General features: G+C 41.7%; 1 protein-coding gene across 1 annotated transcript in view; it reads right to left on the minus strand.

Annotated features, from left to right (window-relative positions):
* The window catches only part of OXCT1 (3-oxoacid CoA-transferase 1), a 202,569-nt gene that overhangs the window by 143,713 nt on the left and 40,175 nt on the right, over positions 1-18,681 (minus strand). Inside the window, exons 6-7 of the mRNA XM_073621764.1 lie at positions 15,574-15,680; positions 1,686-1,746 (exon numbers count right to left, since the gene is read on the minus strand). Of these exons, the coding sequence (XP_073477865.1) occupies positions 1,686-1,746; positions 15,574-15,680 (168 nt within the window). The remainder of the gene's footprint in view (positions 1-1,685; positions 1,747-15,573; positions 15,681-18,681) is intronic.

The following is an 18,681-nucleotide window of genomic DNA, read 5'->3' on the forward strand; positions in this document are numbered from 1 at the left end:
TTAGGTTTTGTTCTTTAAGGGTCCATGCACACTGAGCTTAAAAACTCCAATTCTTTGAAGGGTTCCCACAAGATTTTGAAGTGTGTCCGTGGAAATGCGTGCATTCAGCCAAAAGAGCATTTTGGCTGAGAAGACTTTCCTCATAATAATTGGCGTTTTAATTAATCCCCAAGATGTTCAAGTAGGGTTGGGGGTCAAAGATCTGTGGTGGTCACTTGAGTTCCTCCACAACAAACTTGTCAAACCTTGGTTTTTACATAGGACTTGGCTTTGTGCACAGGGCACAGTCATGCTGAACCCAAGCAAGGACTTCAAACTGTTGTACAAGGTTGGAAATCTACAAACCTGTGTTAGGTTTGCATGCTGAGGCAATAACTACTCCTTACGCGAAACAACTAAACTCAGTATTTTGAAGATGTGCACACTAGGGATGCACCGATAAGTTTTGTTTTTTTCTGGCGAGTACAAGTACTGCTGCTTTGTGGTGTGATTTGCATCCATACAGAATGAATGGGCACAAATTGCACTGTAAAGTATCGAATGCGATTTCCCCACTGCTCCTGTGTGATCCTAGGCTTGTCATGGTGATCTCAGCCTGATAACAGAGGAGCGGTGCAGGAAAATGCATGCGAGTCAGACGGGAATCGTACCTCATTCCCATTCAAATTGCATGCGATTATTTTCACCCATTATTTTCTAAATCGCACCGCAAAGAATTGGTATCGGGAGTATTTTCACAAGTACTCGTAATTGGTATCGGTACAGATTTTGTCAATATTGTGTCAGGCCCCCTGGCAGCCCCTTCGGTTTAAGAAAACTTTGTAAATTTGTATTGAAAATAGTACATGACCAGCAGCTGCATATGAACACCAGGCTAAAGCAAAAAAACAAAAAAACAAAAAACAAAAAAACAAAAAAACAAAAAAAACACACACACACACACACACACACACACACACACACACACACACACACACACACACACACCCATAAAGGAGTGTTTTTGTATAGGTGTTTAGGAGCCTTTAGCGCTTTTTTCTGCTAGAAGACTCCTCTCAAACACACAAACCAGAAGAGTTTTATTTTGTCTCTCTAAACACCGAGCTTAAAAACATCCTAATGTGCATACACATAGAACATTGAGCTGCTTCTACGGGTAAAACTCTTCTAGAAGCAGCCTTTATGCCCAGTGTGCATGAACCCTTAGGAGGCATTTGTTTTTTCCCCTTCATCAGAATGCGTCCTGTCTGATATACTCTCAAGGGGTTGAGAGCTGTATTGTTACTACATCTTACTTGGCCTGTTTGGCTAATATCGGTTGGCGTTTTGGGTTTAAAGTGTAGTTTTTTTTGTACAATATAGAAGATATTCAAAAATATAATTTCACAGAGACCTTCCTGTGATGACAGTGACATACCCAGGTGCAAAGATTTCAACAGCCAAAGTGACCAAAAAAAGACCCACTTTAGAATTTTTATTTTTTTTTATTTTTTCCCCCCCTCTACAAAAACAGACTCCATTTATAAGAAATTACAAAATGCATTCAGACAGAACTAGCCTATCAGATGAAGTGCGCTGGAGAAATCCAGCTATCATAAAACAGGGAGCTGAATAAAGCCATGCCAGTCTAATACAAGCATCACTGAACTCACAGGCAGGTAATGCAAATAAAAAGCAGCACCTACCTCCACCACTGTGACTTGGGCCGCTTTACACATCGGTTGGTTGAAATTTCTGGCAGTTTTTCTGTTCAAAATAGGAAAAAAAAAAAAAAAAGACAGTATAAGAGCACAATCTCATCACAAAACAAGAAAGTGGCATTTGGGAAAAATCTAATTAGTTGGACATTTGCAAAACAAGTAGGGATGCACCGAAAATAAACTGCCGAAAATAGTGTTTTCGGCACATCACTGATATGAAGATATTGCCGATAATGTTGCCAAAATGGGGGCGCGGCCTGGGCGGGCCCCCGCCCCCTGGAGCCGCCCATTGCGGGGGCGTCTTCCTGGCTCACCCCAGTCTTCCCTCATCCTCTCCTCCCTCCCAAAGAGCGGTGATCTCCATGTGTCATGGAGCTGAACTGCCCGGGTGACTGCAGTAACAATGTCCCGCCTCCTGTGACGGATGACACACTGATCCAATGGCGGGACATTGAATCAGCGTGACGTGATCACAGGAGGGGGGACATTGTTACTGCAGCCGCCCCGGCAGTTCAATTCACAGATCCATGACACACGGAGATCGCCGCTCTAATCCAGGCACGGGTGAGGCTGTATCCAGACACTGGCAAGCTGCATATGACGAGCACTGGCAGGCTGCATGAGGGGAACAGGCAGGCTGTATTTGATGGGCACTGGTGAGGCTGTATTGATCTCTTGTATCATGTCTGCATTCTCTGAACGTCTCCTATAGCATATCTGCGGTCTCTGACCATCTCCTGTATCAGATGGTTAGAAACTGGGGACATGATACAAGAGATGGTTAGAGACTGCAGACTGAATTTTCTTGAGCTTCTCTTGCAAAGGTGCCAATAATGGCCAACAATAAATTCATATTAATTTCAATTGATATTAATTAAAAGTCGAACATAATACAATTGTATATAAAAATATTTTAAAAAATAATAATTTTCGGTATCAGTTTTCGGCCTATTGCATCCTTCATTTTCAGCACCAAAATTTCCATTCGGTGCACCCCTAAAAACAATCCATACAAAAATCCCCATTTAATACCATCTGAAGGTAAACAAGGTGTGCAGACAAAAAGGAGACTCTGTAACCAACTTATAAAATGTACAGAAAAAGCAAGTTAAAGCTTACTTGCAGTGTTTTCCTTTCCATCAAACATTTTCATTCACTTGCAATGGGAACCTTTGGGAACCTTCGGAAATCACATCCGTCATCTAGTCTGAGAAAGTCTAATTACTGTGCCGGGACAGTGTCTCCACCCCTTTCTCTGCTTAACCCTTTATGTAGCTGCCCGGTGAAAAGTGAAGAGAGAAAAAAAAAAAAAAAAAAAAGAAGTGGTGGTCCCCAGGGGTTCTTCCACAAATCAACATTTTGTTGAATGTAGACTGCCTAATGTCGTTTAAAGTGTTGTTCTCAATGGTGCGCTGACAGTAAATACGGTCAGAGTGCATTGATACCCAATGCCTCCTCTGTAGTTCCGGCTCCTGTGACCTCAGAGGGAGGCGCTGGAAGTAGCACAGTGGGCGAGAAATGGAGGGGACTTCCAAAGGCAGCACTGATCACAGACTGTAGCATGAGCACATGGCTGGATAAGGAGGCAGAGACCACTCTTACGGCTTTTTGATGTCTACAAGGGAGGCGATTACAGGCACACAAGCATAAAGACACAGTAAAGGCATACAGTAGTCATACCCCATTGAAATTTTCCACATTGTCATGTTACAGCCATTTTTTGGGGGGATTTTATGTGATAGCCCAACATAAAGTGGCACAATTTTCACAATTGTGAAGTGGAAGGAAAAGGATTCTCAATTTTTTTTTTTTATTTTTTTTTACAAATAAAGATCCAAGTGTGGCATGCATTTGTATTCAACCCCCTGAGTCAACCACCTTTCACTGCAATTACTGCTGCAAGCCTTTTTGGGTATGTTTCTTCCAGCTTTGCACATCTAGAGTGACATTTTTGCCTATTCTTCTGAACCGCAATTTAAGGCTTGCCACAGATTCTCAATTGGATTTAGGTCTGGACTTTGACTGGGCCATTCTAACACATCAATATGCTTTTATCTAAACCAGTGGTTCTCAACTCCAGTCCTCGGGACCCACCAACAGGCCAGATTTTAAGTATTACCTTGGGGAGTTGCAGACTAGAATACTGCAATCAATGAGCATCAAGTGATATCACCTGTGATGTATTTCAGCTATCTTGCAAACCTGGCCTGTTGGTGGGTCCTGAGGACTGGAGTTGAGAACCACTGATCTAAACCATTCCATTGTAGCTCTGGCTGTAGGTTTTAGGGTGGTTGTCCTGCTGGAATGTGAACCTCTGCCCCAGTCTTAAGTCTTTTGCAGACTAACAGGTTTTCTTCTAAGATTGCCCTGTATTTGGCTCCACCCATCTTCCCAGCACCTCTAACCAGCTCCACTGTCCCTGTTGAAGAAAAGCATCCCCGCAACATGATGCTGCCACCACCATGTTTCACAGTGGGGATGGTGCTTTCAAGGTGAAGTGCAGTGTTAATTTTGCACCACACACAATGGTTTGCCTTTAGGCCAAAAAGTTCAGTTTTGGTCTCATCTGACCAGAGCACCTGCTTCCACATGTTTGCTGTGTCCCCCACATGGCTTCTCACAAGCTGCAAATTGGACTTATGGCTTTCTTTCAACAATGCCATTCCATAAAGGCAAGATTTGTGGAGTGCACGACTAATAGTTGTCCTGTGGACAGATTCTCCCACCTGAGCTGTGGATCTCTGCAGCTTCTTCAGAGTTACCGTGGGCCTCTTGGCTGCTTCTCAGATTAATGCTCTCCTTGCCTAGCCTGTCAGTTTAGGTAGATAGCCATGTCTTGGTAGGCTTGCAATTGTGCCACTCTTTCCATTCTCGGATGATGGATTGAACATGCTCTGTAAAATGTTCAAAGCTTGTGATTTTTTTTTTTAATATAACCTAACCCTACTTTAAAACTTCTCCACGACTTTATCCACAACCTGTCCAGTGTGTTCCTTGGTCTTCATAATGCTTTGTTCACCAAGGTTAATTAATTAACCGCTTGCCGACCGGCTCACGCCAATATATGTCATGGGGCTGAATACAAACGTTCGCCATTTATCATTTTCCCTCTGCGCAAATAACCTCAATTTAGTCACAGAAAACATTAGTATCGAATCATCTGGTTTATGAAAACAGGTATTTTTGGTGTAAAAACTCACTTAATGTAGCCAAAATAAACAGAGAAATCATTAGAAGGTAAATAACTTACAGCTTACAGTCCATAGGATGTGTCCCTTGTGCCAATTCCTCTGCTATTCAAAAAACTCTATGTCCCCCACATCCTGTCCATTATCCAATCCAAAGGGGGGGGGGGGGGGTTGATACAACCAAGGGGCGGGCACAAGTCATCATTAGGACAATGCAGCTAGGCCTGCCTTTTCCATCCAGTTCTGACATTCACAGAAGCCATACTACATTCCCAGAACTTGTTCCATTGATAGAAGCTGAAGATTGGTAGATGATTGATAGGTCCCATCCCCTCCATTCATAGATGCTGTACTACAGATTCTATGAATGGAGGATATGGGTGGATAGAGTGAGGCTAGCCAGAGCCTGTGAAAGCTCTACTAACCCCCTCCACATTGGACTATTATGGTGCCTGGGGGCAGAAAGGGAGGAGAATTACTGCTAACAGAGTAACCAACCCAAAATACACATCCCACTGACCGCAAGTTAGGTCTCTTGTGCTGCATTTTCTGTTGACTTTGGCTTCATGTAGGTTTTAAAGCTCAATAAGAATGGTGAGTGGTGTCTTTCAACAAGACTTTTTCATAAATAGTTCCACATTATTCTTGCATTTCAGGGCGTTCCTTTATAAAATGCAGCGTCCTTAGGTGTTTTCTCTGCACGAGACCGCAGAGAAAACTCAGGAGATAGAAGAGAAGTCCTGTCACATAAACACAAAGGCGCATGTCAGGTTTCCTTCTACCAACACTCGCCCATCTCCCTAGTGATGGTGAACCTTGGCACCCAAGATGTTTTGAAACTACATTTCCCATGATTCTCAACTACACTGCATGAGCATCATGGGGAAAAAAAAAAAAATGAACATTTCCTAAATATGCACAGTTTGAGAGATTCACCCTGCATGCAGCCGCTGAAGTCAGCGGCGCATGCGCACTGAAGGTCCAGGGGATCGTGCCGGAATGGAGAACTCCCACGCATTTGCGGTAGTGATGTCACCGCAGCTCCGGAGCCCACGAACCTGAAAGAAATGCAGAGGGAACAGGTCAGCCCCCTCAGCGGTGACCAGGCGTGCTATGGGAGCTTTGTTCTAAAGTAAGCATTTTATAATGTACTAGTATGCGATGCATATTAGCATATTATGGATTGTCTGGCAAGGTCTTTTTTTTTTTCCGTGGTTTACTAACGATTGCTTATTTCAGAGTTCCAAAGCAAGTGAAATTGGAAAGCACATTTGTAACGTAGACAGCGCTGCTTTAGAAAGGCGCCAGAGCATTTTTTTTTTTTTAAAGCGGTGGTACAGCTGAGGTTGGGCCATACCACTTAAGGGTGGACATGCCATTTATAGATTCTGCAGTTCAGATGGGGATGCATCCCACTATCAAGTAGACATGGGCACAGCTCTATGAAGCGGATTGTATGTATGCATGCATGCTCAACCCTTGGCGATTCTATGGCCCTGCTGTAACATGCTTAAAAGTCTCTCCCAGAAAAAGTCTCTAGGCAATTTTTTTTTTTTTTTTGAACCACACAGGAAGCAGGTCACCAGGTTGTTCCTCAACCCTCTCCAATGGCTTGGATTAGGACTGGCATCTGACATGCAGAAACAGGTGCATAGCCAATTTGTTTATGCATAGTTTACAAGACCCACTTTAGAAAGGAACCAATTAAAGCTGAACCTGAGGAACTCAACTCTTTGTAAAAGGTTCTGGATTAGTAGGGGTTAAGGGTTAAATCCAACGAGATGCATTCCACCTTGTGGACTCCTCTTTAATTTACAGTTTACATTTTTAACTTCAGAGCTCCAACACTGGACCCTCTGGTCTCAGCTACTGAGACTGCAGCATTGCAGTCATTGTACCCAACCCTCCATTACCCTTTTGGCCATTGTACCCAACCCTCCCTTACCCTTTTGGCCAATCACAGTGCGCTTTGTATTACGTGAACTCCTTGACAGAACCCAAAAGGTTTCTGTGAATGGGCAGCAGAGGAGATGGGCGAGCAGAGCTGCTGTGTGTAAGGCAGCATCTCTTTTCAGAGCCTGCAAATGTAGAGATTGCTGCACTCCCAGAGCGCCAAAAAAACTGTCAGATGCAAAATTAAAGAAATAAGTCTACAAGGTGGCATGCAGTTCATTGGACTTAACTCATAATGGACTTAACTCATTTACAAATCAGTCAAATTCCTGGAGTTCAGCCTTCCAGCAGGTATTTGAAGTCTGGAAGGAAAAACCACATGAACACAAGAAAAACATGCAAACTCCATGCAAATAGTGTCCTGGGTGTGATTTAAAACTAGGACCTAGCGCGACAAGGCCATGTACACCAACCACTAAGCCAACATGCTGCCCTTGACAGTCAATACACATTGGTAAAATGTTTTACTTGGCCAGTAGTTGCATATGGGGAGGAGGGGGATCAAACATTGGTCTGAGATTGTCCACCGATAAGGCCACTTAATAAAAAAATAGCCCATTAAGGTTTGTGTTCAAAATGATGGCATAGTCTACAACCCCATTCAAATGCTGTGGAGCACACTGCGCACACACGTGTGCAGAAACTCTATATAGCACTAGTCTATAAAGGAGAGGCCATAACTGAAAGACTCAAAAAACAATACAATACATTTCCTGCTGAAGTTAATAAAGCTACTTGGTAAACAAGATTTTTTTTTTGCAGCAGGCCACTGACAACTCAGATGTCCAAACAGAAATTATCAAATCAGTGCAGGGAGTCTGCATGGAACCAGAGAGGAGCAACTTGTGCCAGAGGCATCTGTCAAGAGGCTACGCCAGGCTGTGTTTCCCTGGTAACTACATTATCTACACGAGTCAAACCTCTAGGAGACAGTGGGGGGGGGGGGGCTGAAAAAAAAAAAAAAAAACACATAATACTGCAGCTGACAGTCATGCAATAGATCTATACCAAAAGGGCAAAACAGCTTGGGCGTTAAAGGTTTTGATCTTAACTTCAAACAGACTTAAAAAAACAGGCATTACTCTAACTCTACATCTCAACCAGCATGGAGGGACCCTTGAAATAACCAACTTTTCAGTCTCAGGAACCCCCGATAATGATTACTGCATCTATAGCTCACAGTACAATAGCGGGATGGTCAGTGACAAGAATGCTCCTTACATTTGTGCTCATTGGGAAGAACCCCTTGTAGATAGCCAAAAAGTGCATTGCTGTCCGTGATTACTTATCAGAAGCAATGACTGCTCAAGGAACCCCTAGTAGAACCACCAAGCTCTGGTTGGTTAATGCTGCTCCAAGTAAAACTCCACTTTGTGGCGGCCCTACTGGTAAAAAAAAAAAAAAAAAACACCACCACACATTACTGTTTTTGGGTCTCTACGTTTTTTTTTTTTTTTTTTATTGTTTTTTGTTTTTTTAATAAAAAGAACCTGAGGTTTTTCGTCTCTATAGATATTAAACCAGAACGAATCTTTCTCAAATAAAACACTAAAAATAATTCTAAAAAGCAAACTTCTCAATCTGAACACAGTATTCTTAATGGGGTCACACTAAGATCTATATGGGGGAATCAGGACCTCCTTCCACCTGCTGGTGATCCCTCCAATGATGCATCTTAGAACTCTATTCCAATTTCCCCAGAGCTCTAATCCCCCAAAGAGGTGCAGGTACTTCCCTGTTCCGAGTCATACTTTGTCTAGTCTCCTACCCACCTCTAAGCACTGTCTCTTGGTTCCACCTCCTACCCACCTTGCAATACCGCCCCTTTAGAGAACTTTGTATTATTAGCAATAAAGGCATACCTTGCCCAACAAACCTTTAGTTATATCACTTACATAGAGATTAAATAGAACAGGACCCATTACAGAGCCTTGTGGAACACCACTAGTGACTGGTCTCTGTTCCGAAGGAATCCCATTTACAACCACACTCTGGTATCTATACTTTAGCCAACTGCATATCCACTGAACCACCCAAGGGTTAAAGTGGTTGTAAACTAGGGATGCACCGAAATTTCGGTTACCAAAACATATCGGCTGAAAATGGTGTTTTCAGCACATTGCAGAAAGAAAAAAAAATTGCCAATAATGGCGCAGGCACAGTAGCGGCGCGTGCACCGACGTGTGACGTCACGCACGTTCCTCGTAGTTAAGACGCTGGACTCGCGAGCACGTTGCCTGCGGTGGAGACGCTGGAGTTCAGAGCACTTTCCCCGGATGTTCCTCGTGGTTGAGACCTGAGACACAGTTGCGACTCGGGAGACGGCTGCATTGGAGAGTGGGCACTGTCTCTCCTGGATGGCTACTATTCACTGGTGAGAATTCTCTTTACTGGCAAACGAGATCTAGAGATATTCAGTTGTACGTACTTGTAGTATTACAGTTACTACTACTACTGCTCTAACAGGCCAGGTAATTATTTTTTTAAAAAAAAAAAAGGTACTTATATAGCGCCGTCAATTTAGATTGACAAGTTATTGTCGAGTTATTTAAACATGACAGTGTGCACTATGCAGCAATATACTACTGAATATTTATATCTAAAAAAATAGCATGCAATCAAATCAATAAATTCAATATATTCTTTGGTACAAGCAAGATGTACTGCAGTGCATGGCAATGAAAGATGATGCACTGTTAAAAAAAAAATCTGAAAAACACATCATCCAGTTCAGCATACAGAATACAAGAAAACAGTACCGCAACACCATCTGTGGCCACAGTCTGAAAAGGTTAAAAAAAATGTACAAGTGACAGTCCCAAAGCTCGCGACATTACAGATAAAATTATGGAATTTATTGCATTAGATGACCAGCCATTTTCTGTTGTGGAGGACATTGGATTCCGTAGGCTCATGCAACATATTGAGCCGCGTTACACACTAACAAGCAGACGCTACTTTGCAGATACCTGTCTACTAGAATTGTTTTGCAGTGTTAGAAAACACGTTCATGAGCTCATGACTACCGACATCATAGCAATCAGTTTTACTACTGACATTTGGAGTTCAGACGTCAGTCCAACAAGCATGCTTAGCCCGACAACGCAGTGGACAGATGCCAAATTTCAATTGCAAATCATCTGACTTAACACACGTGAGTTTGTTGGATCACATACAGCAGCCGAGATAATGCCCGGAACATGGCAAAGGCAATGGAGGACAGTGAACTTAAAAGTATACCGTGTATGGCACACACGCGGCAATTGGCTGTGAATGAGGGATTGCTGAGTCAGCGCACCATATCTGATCACTTTAAGCATTCTCCACTTGCTTATTCCAGATTACAAGCTTTGCAGATACAGTTTGGAATGCCACCGAAGCGACTGCAGCAAGATGTAGCCACTCGTTGGCACAGCACCTACTATATGCTGCAAAGTCTTTTCGAACAAAAGCGTGTTTTAGCTGCATACACTGCAGATTACGATCTGCCGGCAACATTGAGCGCACATCAGTGGATGTTGGTTGAAAATAGTTTGTCTCTTCTATCTCCATTTGAACGTTAACAAAAGAAATAAGCTCAGCTAATGCTTCCATTGCTGAAGTTATTCCCTTGATTGCTGCACTGAAGCGTCTGCTAGGAAAAGAGGCAGAGACAGACCATGGCATAAAAACGGCTAAAACCACTCTACTGGAGGCCATTACCAACCGGGTTCAAGACACCAAGTCCAACCCTCTGTACTGCATTGCAACAGCTCTAGAGACTTGATTTAAAATAGCATAATTTTTTTTTTTAATGTGAAGAAAAAGCATGCACGGGAAATGATACAGGCGCAAATGTAGGGGATGGAAGCATCTGGGGAAGGAGTTTCGAGGTGTAGCACAGAGGAAAGTATACCAAACGGCCCCATACAGGTGAAAAAGGAACACACTCCCTCGATATCTGATACGTTTGAAGAAATTTTACATGAACACACCCCGATCCATAGCAGTGCCACAACAACTGCAGCTACCCAACAGCTGGAGATTTATTTAGCTGAACAGCCAGAAGCAACAATCCCCTTGAGTACTGGCACATCAACAAACAATGTTTTCCTTTGCTTGCACAGACTGAATGCAGATATTTATCTGCCCCAAGCACCAGTACAGAGAGTGAGAGACTATTCAGTCTAGCATCTCTGATATTCTTGATGAGAAGAGAAACTGTCTCTCCTGTGAGAAAGCTGAACAACTTAAAGTGAAATCTGCCACTTTTACTCTGAAATAGATTTAGAAAATCAGTAGCATAGTCCAATTCATTTACCATGTTAAACATAGTAAATTGATTGGCATATTCAGATGGTGCTATTGGACACAATTGGAACATAGTATGTTCCAATTGTCTAGTTGTGCCATTGGTTGTTTATTGTAGTACTATAGTTTTTTTTATGCACTTCAATTTAAGAGAACTCCAGCTTTTGAACTAGTGTGCATATAGTTTGTTGTTGGGCCAAACTATGTCTCTCCCTAAGCTGTCAGCCCGCTGCATGTATATCTGATCTGTATCTGTGGCTGGCTACATACATACAGTAGACCGCACTGTGTTCTGTGTATGGGTGGAGACTTCCAGAAACACAGACTAGTCTAGTAATAACATACACACACACACACCAGGCAGGTAAAAATCACCTGGTTGCATCCAGGATGGAAAATATGTATGCCCTAGGTTCAGGCTTTATGCTGACTTATACCACTAGGGGGAGTGCTGGGAGTCCTGCAGGAGAAGAGTTAATGAGCCCAGCTGAAGTAAGTGGGCTCATTAAGACCTATACAAAAAACCCCAGAATGCTTAGGGAGATGCTCCATCCTGGAACCAGTTCTGTGTGTGTAGACTGGGGAGTGTGGTATCTGTCCTGTGCGGTGAGTAAGGCTCGATTCACACCTATGCATGTTGCTTTTGAGCGTTTTTGGAGGTTTTTTTTTCATGCTTGCCGCGTTTTTGAGCCGCGTTTTTGAGCCGCGTTTTAGCGGCGTTTTTGCCGCGATTTGCGTTTTGCGTTTTTTTTTTTTTTTTTTCTTTTTTTTTTACAGTCTTACAAAAAAAATTAAAAAAAAAAAACGGCAAAAACGCACCAAAAACGCATCAAAAACGCTGCAAAAAAGGTGCACTTGCGTTTTTGATGCTTGTCCATTGAAAACCATTACATGCAAAACGCTGCATTTTGCATGAGAAAAAGTCCCCGACCCTTTCCAAAAACGCGGAGATACAAAAAAGCATTGATGTGAACATGTTCCATAGGAACCCATGTTAAAAAATTCCCGTGCATTTCTGCAAAATGCAAAATGCATCAAAAAACGCGCTAGTGTGAATGGGGCCTTAACGCCTGTGTGGCAAACTTCTGAAAGAGATAGGGACCGGGGCAGCACAAGGCTGCACCCAGTTGTTAGATAGGGAATCTACGTGTGTAGTAAGCGGTCAAACTGTCCAGGATTTCTTTTCATGTTTTTTGTTTTGCTGATATATTTTTTAACTGCATATAGCATAAATAAATTGCACCTTTGTTTTTTTTTTTTCACCTGCAACGCTGTCTGCTGTGCCCAATTTTGTGTGGTGAACCCATCCAGGGGGTCACACACACCCGCTGCCGACCTAACCCCCTTTCTTAGAGCTCTGGCTCTAAGAAAGAGGCAAGTCCTTGAAACACCTTAGCCTGTTGTTGGGTTTTCCAGTTGTCCCACTCCTATTATGTGATGTGAATAATGATGCATCGTGGACTGGAAGGTTTTACGTTGACAACAAGCTTTGATACAGAACTGACCTGTTTGATGTGTATAACAGCCCGTGCGCCCTCTGTCTTGTTTTATGGTTTTTCTTTTTTTGAACAAATAAAGTAAACAGTGCAAATACTGTACATCTACTCAAACAGAGGCTCCTAGTAATTGGCATTTTTAGATTACACTTGTTTTTTGTTTATTTTTTAATTTGTTTTTTATTATTAATTATTGTGCAATGTGCAGCATATGTTCTGTTACTGTAAGTCAAGTTATACTTTATTTAATATTATAAATTTTCTGTGTCCAAATTATGTGGGTTACTTTTATTAAAGTACTTATTTAACATTACTGAATTGTACTTTTATTCATAAAAATTAATGATAATTAAAAGTCAAGTATGAATAATCCCCTACAGGGATTGGGTGATCTCTGGTGAGGCAAGCATCCAAAATATATATATATATATATATATATATATATATATATATATATATATATATATATATATATATATATATATATATATATATATATATATATATATATATATATATATATATATATATATATAAAATTGCATTTATACTCTATACTTTCAGAAGTGGTATTAGTCCCTGAAGAATAGAATTTATACACACGTAGAAACGCGTTGGGTATTTCCACTACCCATCATTTGCAACTTGTATGGATGGTATAACTATGTGTAGTGGGGTATTACCACTTCTAGATGATCATTGTGCAATATATGATACATGTACATGGGTTTCCTTTGTCTTGTTTCCCAACTGGGAACTTTTTATACTAATAAAACGTTTTGAATATATGCATTTTTTCTTCTTTAAATTGCCTTAAAAATCCCATTCTAGAGGTAATCACAATTTTTACGTTCTTGCTGCGAAACTTATGGCCATTTCAAAAAGTTTTACGCTAGGGTGTGTGTTTCCAATAGAATAAAAAAAAAAAAAAAAAAAAAAAAAAAACTTATTGAAAGTTAAAATCTATCCTTCTAAATCCTTTGGAACTCTTCCCACCAATGAGCTAGGCGTGTGGTGCATTTATTGTGCACGTTTAAAAAGCACCCCCCCCCCCCCCCCCCAAAAAAGATAAATAAATAAAAATGCACCTCTTATTGAAATGAAGGGAAACACAAACGCACCACCACTGCCCATGTCCAAATTTCACAGGTGCATGCTGGAAATCAGGAATCCAGAAAAACGAAAAAACAGAAGGGGGCGCACCGACCTAGTGCATCACCAACATTATTTTTTTAAGTTTTCAATAAAAATGGTCATCTACTTGCAAACTCTTAGCAAGCATAGGCATGTACAATGGTGCTGACGAGACAACCTCAAGATCCACAGTCTTCCACCAGTGGCTGACGCATTTCAAGGGTCGAGCCCTCAAGGGTTGAGTTTGGCTCTGAAACACATCCGCCTTTGGATGCTTCGAGGGCTTACCATATCACTGGCTGAGGACCGTGGATCTTGAGCTGGTCCCGTCTGTACCATTGTACTTGCCTAGGCTTGCAAGTAGATTACTTTTTACCTTTCAACAAAACTGCTCATGTTGGTACCCTGATGTTGGTGCCCTCTTTTGTCCATTTTCAGTGCTTGGAAGGATGCCCACAATTCCTGAGAGGGCAGCAAGACCTCTGGCATCACACGTATCAGTCGGGCAAGCGAAAAGAGGGACACACATTCCCAGGCACCACAACTGAGCGCAGGAGGGACTTATACTGCTTGTTTTTGACTAGCCAGAAAAATGCACCAAAAGCACATTGAAAAAAGCATAAAAACGCATATGCGCTTAAGCCAGCCATACACTGTTTGAATTTCAGCCGGTTCAGCAGGAACCGGCCAAGATTGGAACCATTGATGGACAGACTGAAGGTACCAAGTTGATCGATGAACTTGGGTACAACCAGCCTGCAGGATTTTCTTGTGACAAATGGTGACCCCTGAATGCCACATATCCATAGTGTTCTACAGAAATGAGTTGAGTGGCAGCCTCAGCCTGATCCGATCAGGCCACGCCCCCAATGTGTTTCGCTCCACTCCCCAGAGCTTAGTGATGGGGAACTCTTGCCATTACTGCTAGCGGCTGCTATAGCCACTAGCACTAATCACGGTCTTCTCCTGGCTGGGGTGGCTTCTCCAGCCCCCCACTGGGAGAGGACAATGGCTAATTCCCCTGTCAGCGCTGAATGTGTTGATGGGGGAAATCATGCACATTTCTTTCCTGCAACCACTCGCACTGTGTACAGCCTGCCTTACTGGAATTTGACTTTCTGCATTATATTGCTATATGAAGTTCTTGTCATGGTTTTCACCAAATTTTGAGCATTATTTTGTTTTGCACCTTAAGGGAAAGTGCAACAGCCTATAATAATTAACTCAGAGTAAAGAGTTGGGCTGAGAGAGACAGGTAAGAAATATATAAATACATTAAGCACATCCATTCTTTGGGTGGATCACATTGATGTGGCGACGTCAGCTCAACTGATGCAGAAACTGCACAGGGCGTTGTGTGAACTGGTCAGTGTGCAAAACATAGTAGGCACATGTGTCCACATCACAAGTAAAGCAACTGAGAAAGCTTTTGGACTGGGACTTAATCGTATATCTCAGGAATGTTTTAACCCAGTGGTCATCAACCCTGTCCTCAGGGCCCACTAACAGGCCAGGTTTGCAAGATAACTGAAATACATCACAGGTGATATCATTTGCTGCTCAGTGATTGCAGTATTCTAGTCTGCATCTCCCCAAGGTAATACATAAAACCTGGCCTGTTAGTGGGCCCTGAGGACAGTGTTGATGACCATTGCTTTAACCCATCCTGGAGCACAGGACTGGATAAAAAAAAAGGAAAACAGGCAATATAGGTACTCCGTCCTTGCCAAAATCCATCTTTGCATTTATAATAAAAAACACACACACACACACACACACACACACACACACACTTTAAAAATGAAACCTTACCTGAAAACAACATTACCAGCACGATCTGCCTTCCAAGCCTTTACTAGTGCAAAGTCTCCTGTGATCGCAGTCTCCATAACAAAGTGACGGCCATTAAATTCCTTGACCTAGAAGAGGGAGCTCATTAGAATAAATGTACAAAAAAAAAAAATAAAAGATGGTATTTGACCCCATATAAATTATCAAAAATGTATCCCTCCATATCTGACATATGCTGGAGATGTAATGATCAGACAGGCAACCTGCACATTATTGTGGAGCTGTAAAAATCTGCAAAGCTTCTGGAATTCAAGAGCCTCCTTTATAGCGGATCTTACAGGAAACTAAACTCAACCCGGCCACAGCCTTACTAGGTCTTAAATTTGGACATATACCCTAAAATATTTAGAACAATAGTAATTCACACACTAATAGCAGCAAGGCTCACTAACCAGCCACTGGAAATCCAGGGTTGCACCCAACTTATCGACTGCTATAGCCAGCCTAAATATCCAAGCTCAGTATGAACTTATGCTTGCTTATAGAAACTACTCCACCAGCACATTCAAAAGGAATTTGAATACATGGATATCTCATCCTAGAGCATCCAACTACTTAAGAGTGCAAATTATAAATTTTCCCCAAGTCATATGTGCATACTTCCAATGTAGTCTACCATCTTGGACCCCCTTTATTAATCTAATTAGCAAGTTTTGTTTTAGTTTTCATTTTTTGGAGTGAAATTTCTAGTTTACTTGGAGGCCTGTCAATGCCTACCGTTTTAACCCATTAGGGGTAGACTGGTACAGGTTAGCAAGTATTATACTCTTATATTTATGAACCAATGTAACTATGTTGGTTACAAATGACTAAACGTGAATGACAATCTGTATTGTTAATTAAAAACTTGCAATAAAAATTTATTGTTAAAAGAATAAAATGTACAAAAGGTTTCAACAACCATCAACTCTAACAGTGTCCTACAAGACAGATTAACTTTTACCTTGATTAAAACCTTAGTAATAGAAGTTCCCTTTGTCACCTTAGTTACTGGTAGGCTAGCATAGTAACCAAAAACATGCTTTGGTGACCATTTCAAAAAGAAAACAAGTGATGGCCAGAGTATAGTCTACTGCATCTATGTAGTTATAACAAGTAGACAGCAACTTAATAGAACATAACCCCGTTATTTTATTAAAATTCTATTGGACGGTACCATCTTAACAGGTTTTCATGTTCACTATGTATTTTTTTTTTATAATCCTAATTTTCCTAGTTCGTTTTAAATCAAAAAGAGTCATCTTCTAAATGTCATTATTACTGCAAAGTGAATACTGATGGTCTTTAACTGCAATCTTTACATGAGATTTAATAGCAAAAAAATTAAAAACGTAATGGCTTGAACAAGTCAGACAGGAGTATATGTTCCTGTGGTTAAATATTTAGGGTGATTTTAATTAATTTGATTTTTCACTGGAAAATGTAGTAGATATTACAGTAGATCACAGGAAATACATTTAAAAATTAGAGATTTGGCTCTATGTGGCATTGGCTTAAGAACACAGATTCTCATTAGGCATTTACCTACAGGGGAAATCCCAGCGGTGAGAATCTACTGATCCCTGCTGTGGGGTGTGACAACCGTGAGCAGATAGCTGCATATACCCAATGACAAGCTGTCGGTGACCACATCCATTCACGGTTGTTCGTACAGGAATCGATTACATATGGTGATTGTGGCTGGCCACAAGCAGAGAAATTCAACTTCCTTTAGCTGTTTGCTTGTTCAGGGTTGATTTAGAAGTACCAAAACCAAAACATCCAGGCAAAATTGTATTTAAAAAAAAAAAAAAAAAAATGCATTTCTCGCCTGAAAAGTCTGAGGAGTGTTAAAAGGGTTGTAAAGGTTCATGTTTTTTCACCTTAATGCATCCTATGCATTAAGGTGAAAAAACATCCGACAATGCCAGCCCCGTTTTACTTACCTGACCCCTCAAAAGTCCTGCGCTCGCTTCCGACATCCTCTTCGCCGCTCAGCCTGGCCGTTGATTGGCTAGAGTGGATGGATTGAAAGCAGCGCAGCCATTGGCTCGCACTACTGTCAATGACATCCAATGACACGGCGCGCCGGGGGGCGGGGCCAAGTGATACAACCAGCGGCTATAGCCGCCGACTGTATCACAGGAGCGTGACCGCAAGAATTAAACACCATGCGAGAGAGCTGGCATTAAAGGCGTTTAGTTCTTGCGGGGAGGAGCTGAGACAGCCGCCTAGGGACCCCAGAAGACCAGGTTCGGGGCCACTCTGTGCACAACGAGCTACACAGTGGAGGCAAGTATAACATGTTCGTTATTTAAAAAAAAAAAAAAAAAAAAAAACCTTTACAACCCCTTTAAGGGTTTAGTTAGGAGTGTGTATAGGGGAATGGTTAAAGTGTATCTAAACCTAAAACCCCCAAAAAAATGTATACATTGAGTTTACTAATCCTTAATTGGCTTGGCTACATTTGTCTTTTCTTTACTTCTATTTCCTTTATTTTCACCTGGCAATTCTGTAAACATTTCTTGCACTGGAATGGCTACATTCACTTCTCCACTGTAACAACGAATGGGACACTTGGTTGTCATCCAGGGTGGACCTCAAAACATGTCTAGCGATCTTCATTACATGAGTGGGTAGATTAGCAGTTTATAGAACAAAGATTGGGTTGTTTGAGCTTCGTTAAGCAAGCCATAGCTTACTTGAATGTCAGGAACCTGCCAAGAGTTTATCCATCTATGGGCAGGCTGATTGGATCAACTTGGGCACAACCAGAATGTTGGATTTTTGGCATAGGATTATTGCCAACGGCTGTAGTCATTAGCTTTAAATCAATGTGCTCTCCTGGCAGGGACTGCTCCCTGCCCATCGTTGTTGCAGGAAAGAAAAAAAAAAAAAAAAAAAAAGAAAAATATATTGCCTATCTTAAAGGAGCTGTAAAAAGGCAGAAGGTTTTTTTTTTTTTAATCGTAATGCATTCTATGTATTAATTAAGATAAAAAGCCTTCTATGTGTAGAAGCCTCCCCAGCACCCCCCAATACTCACCTGAGCCCCCTCTGTCACTTGGCTGTCTGGGACGCTCCCTCCTG

This window comes from Aquarana catesbeiana, linkage group LG01 (assembly GCF_042186555.1).
Source record: "Aquarana catesbeiana isolate 2022-GZ linkage group LG01, ASM4218655v1, whole genome shotgun sequence".
NCBI classification, from domain to species: domain Eukaryota; kingdom Metazoa; phylum Chordata; class Amphibia; order Anura; family Ranidae; genus Aquarana; species Aquarana catesbeiana.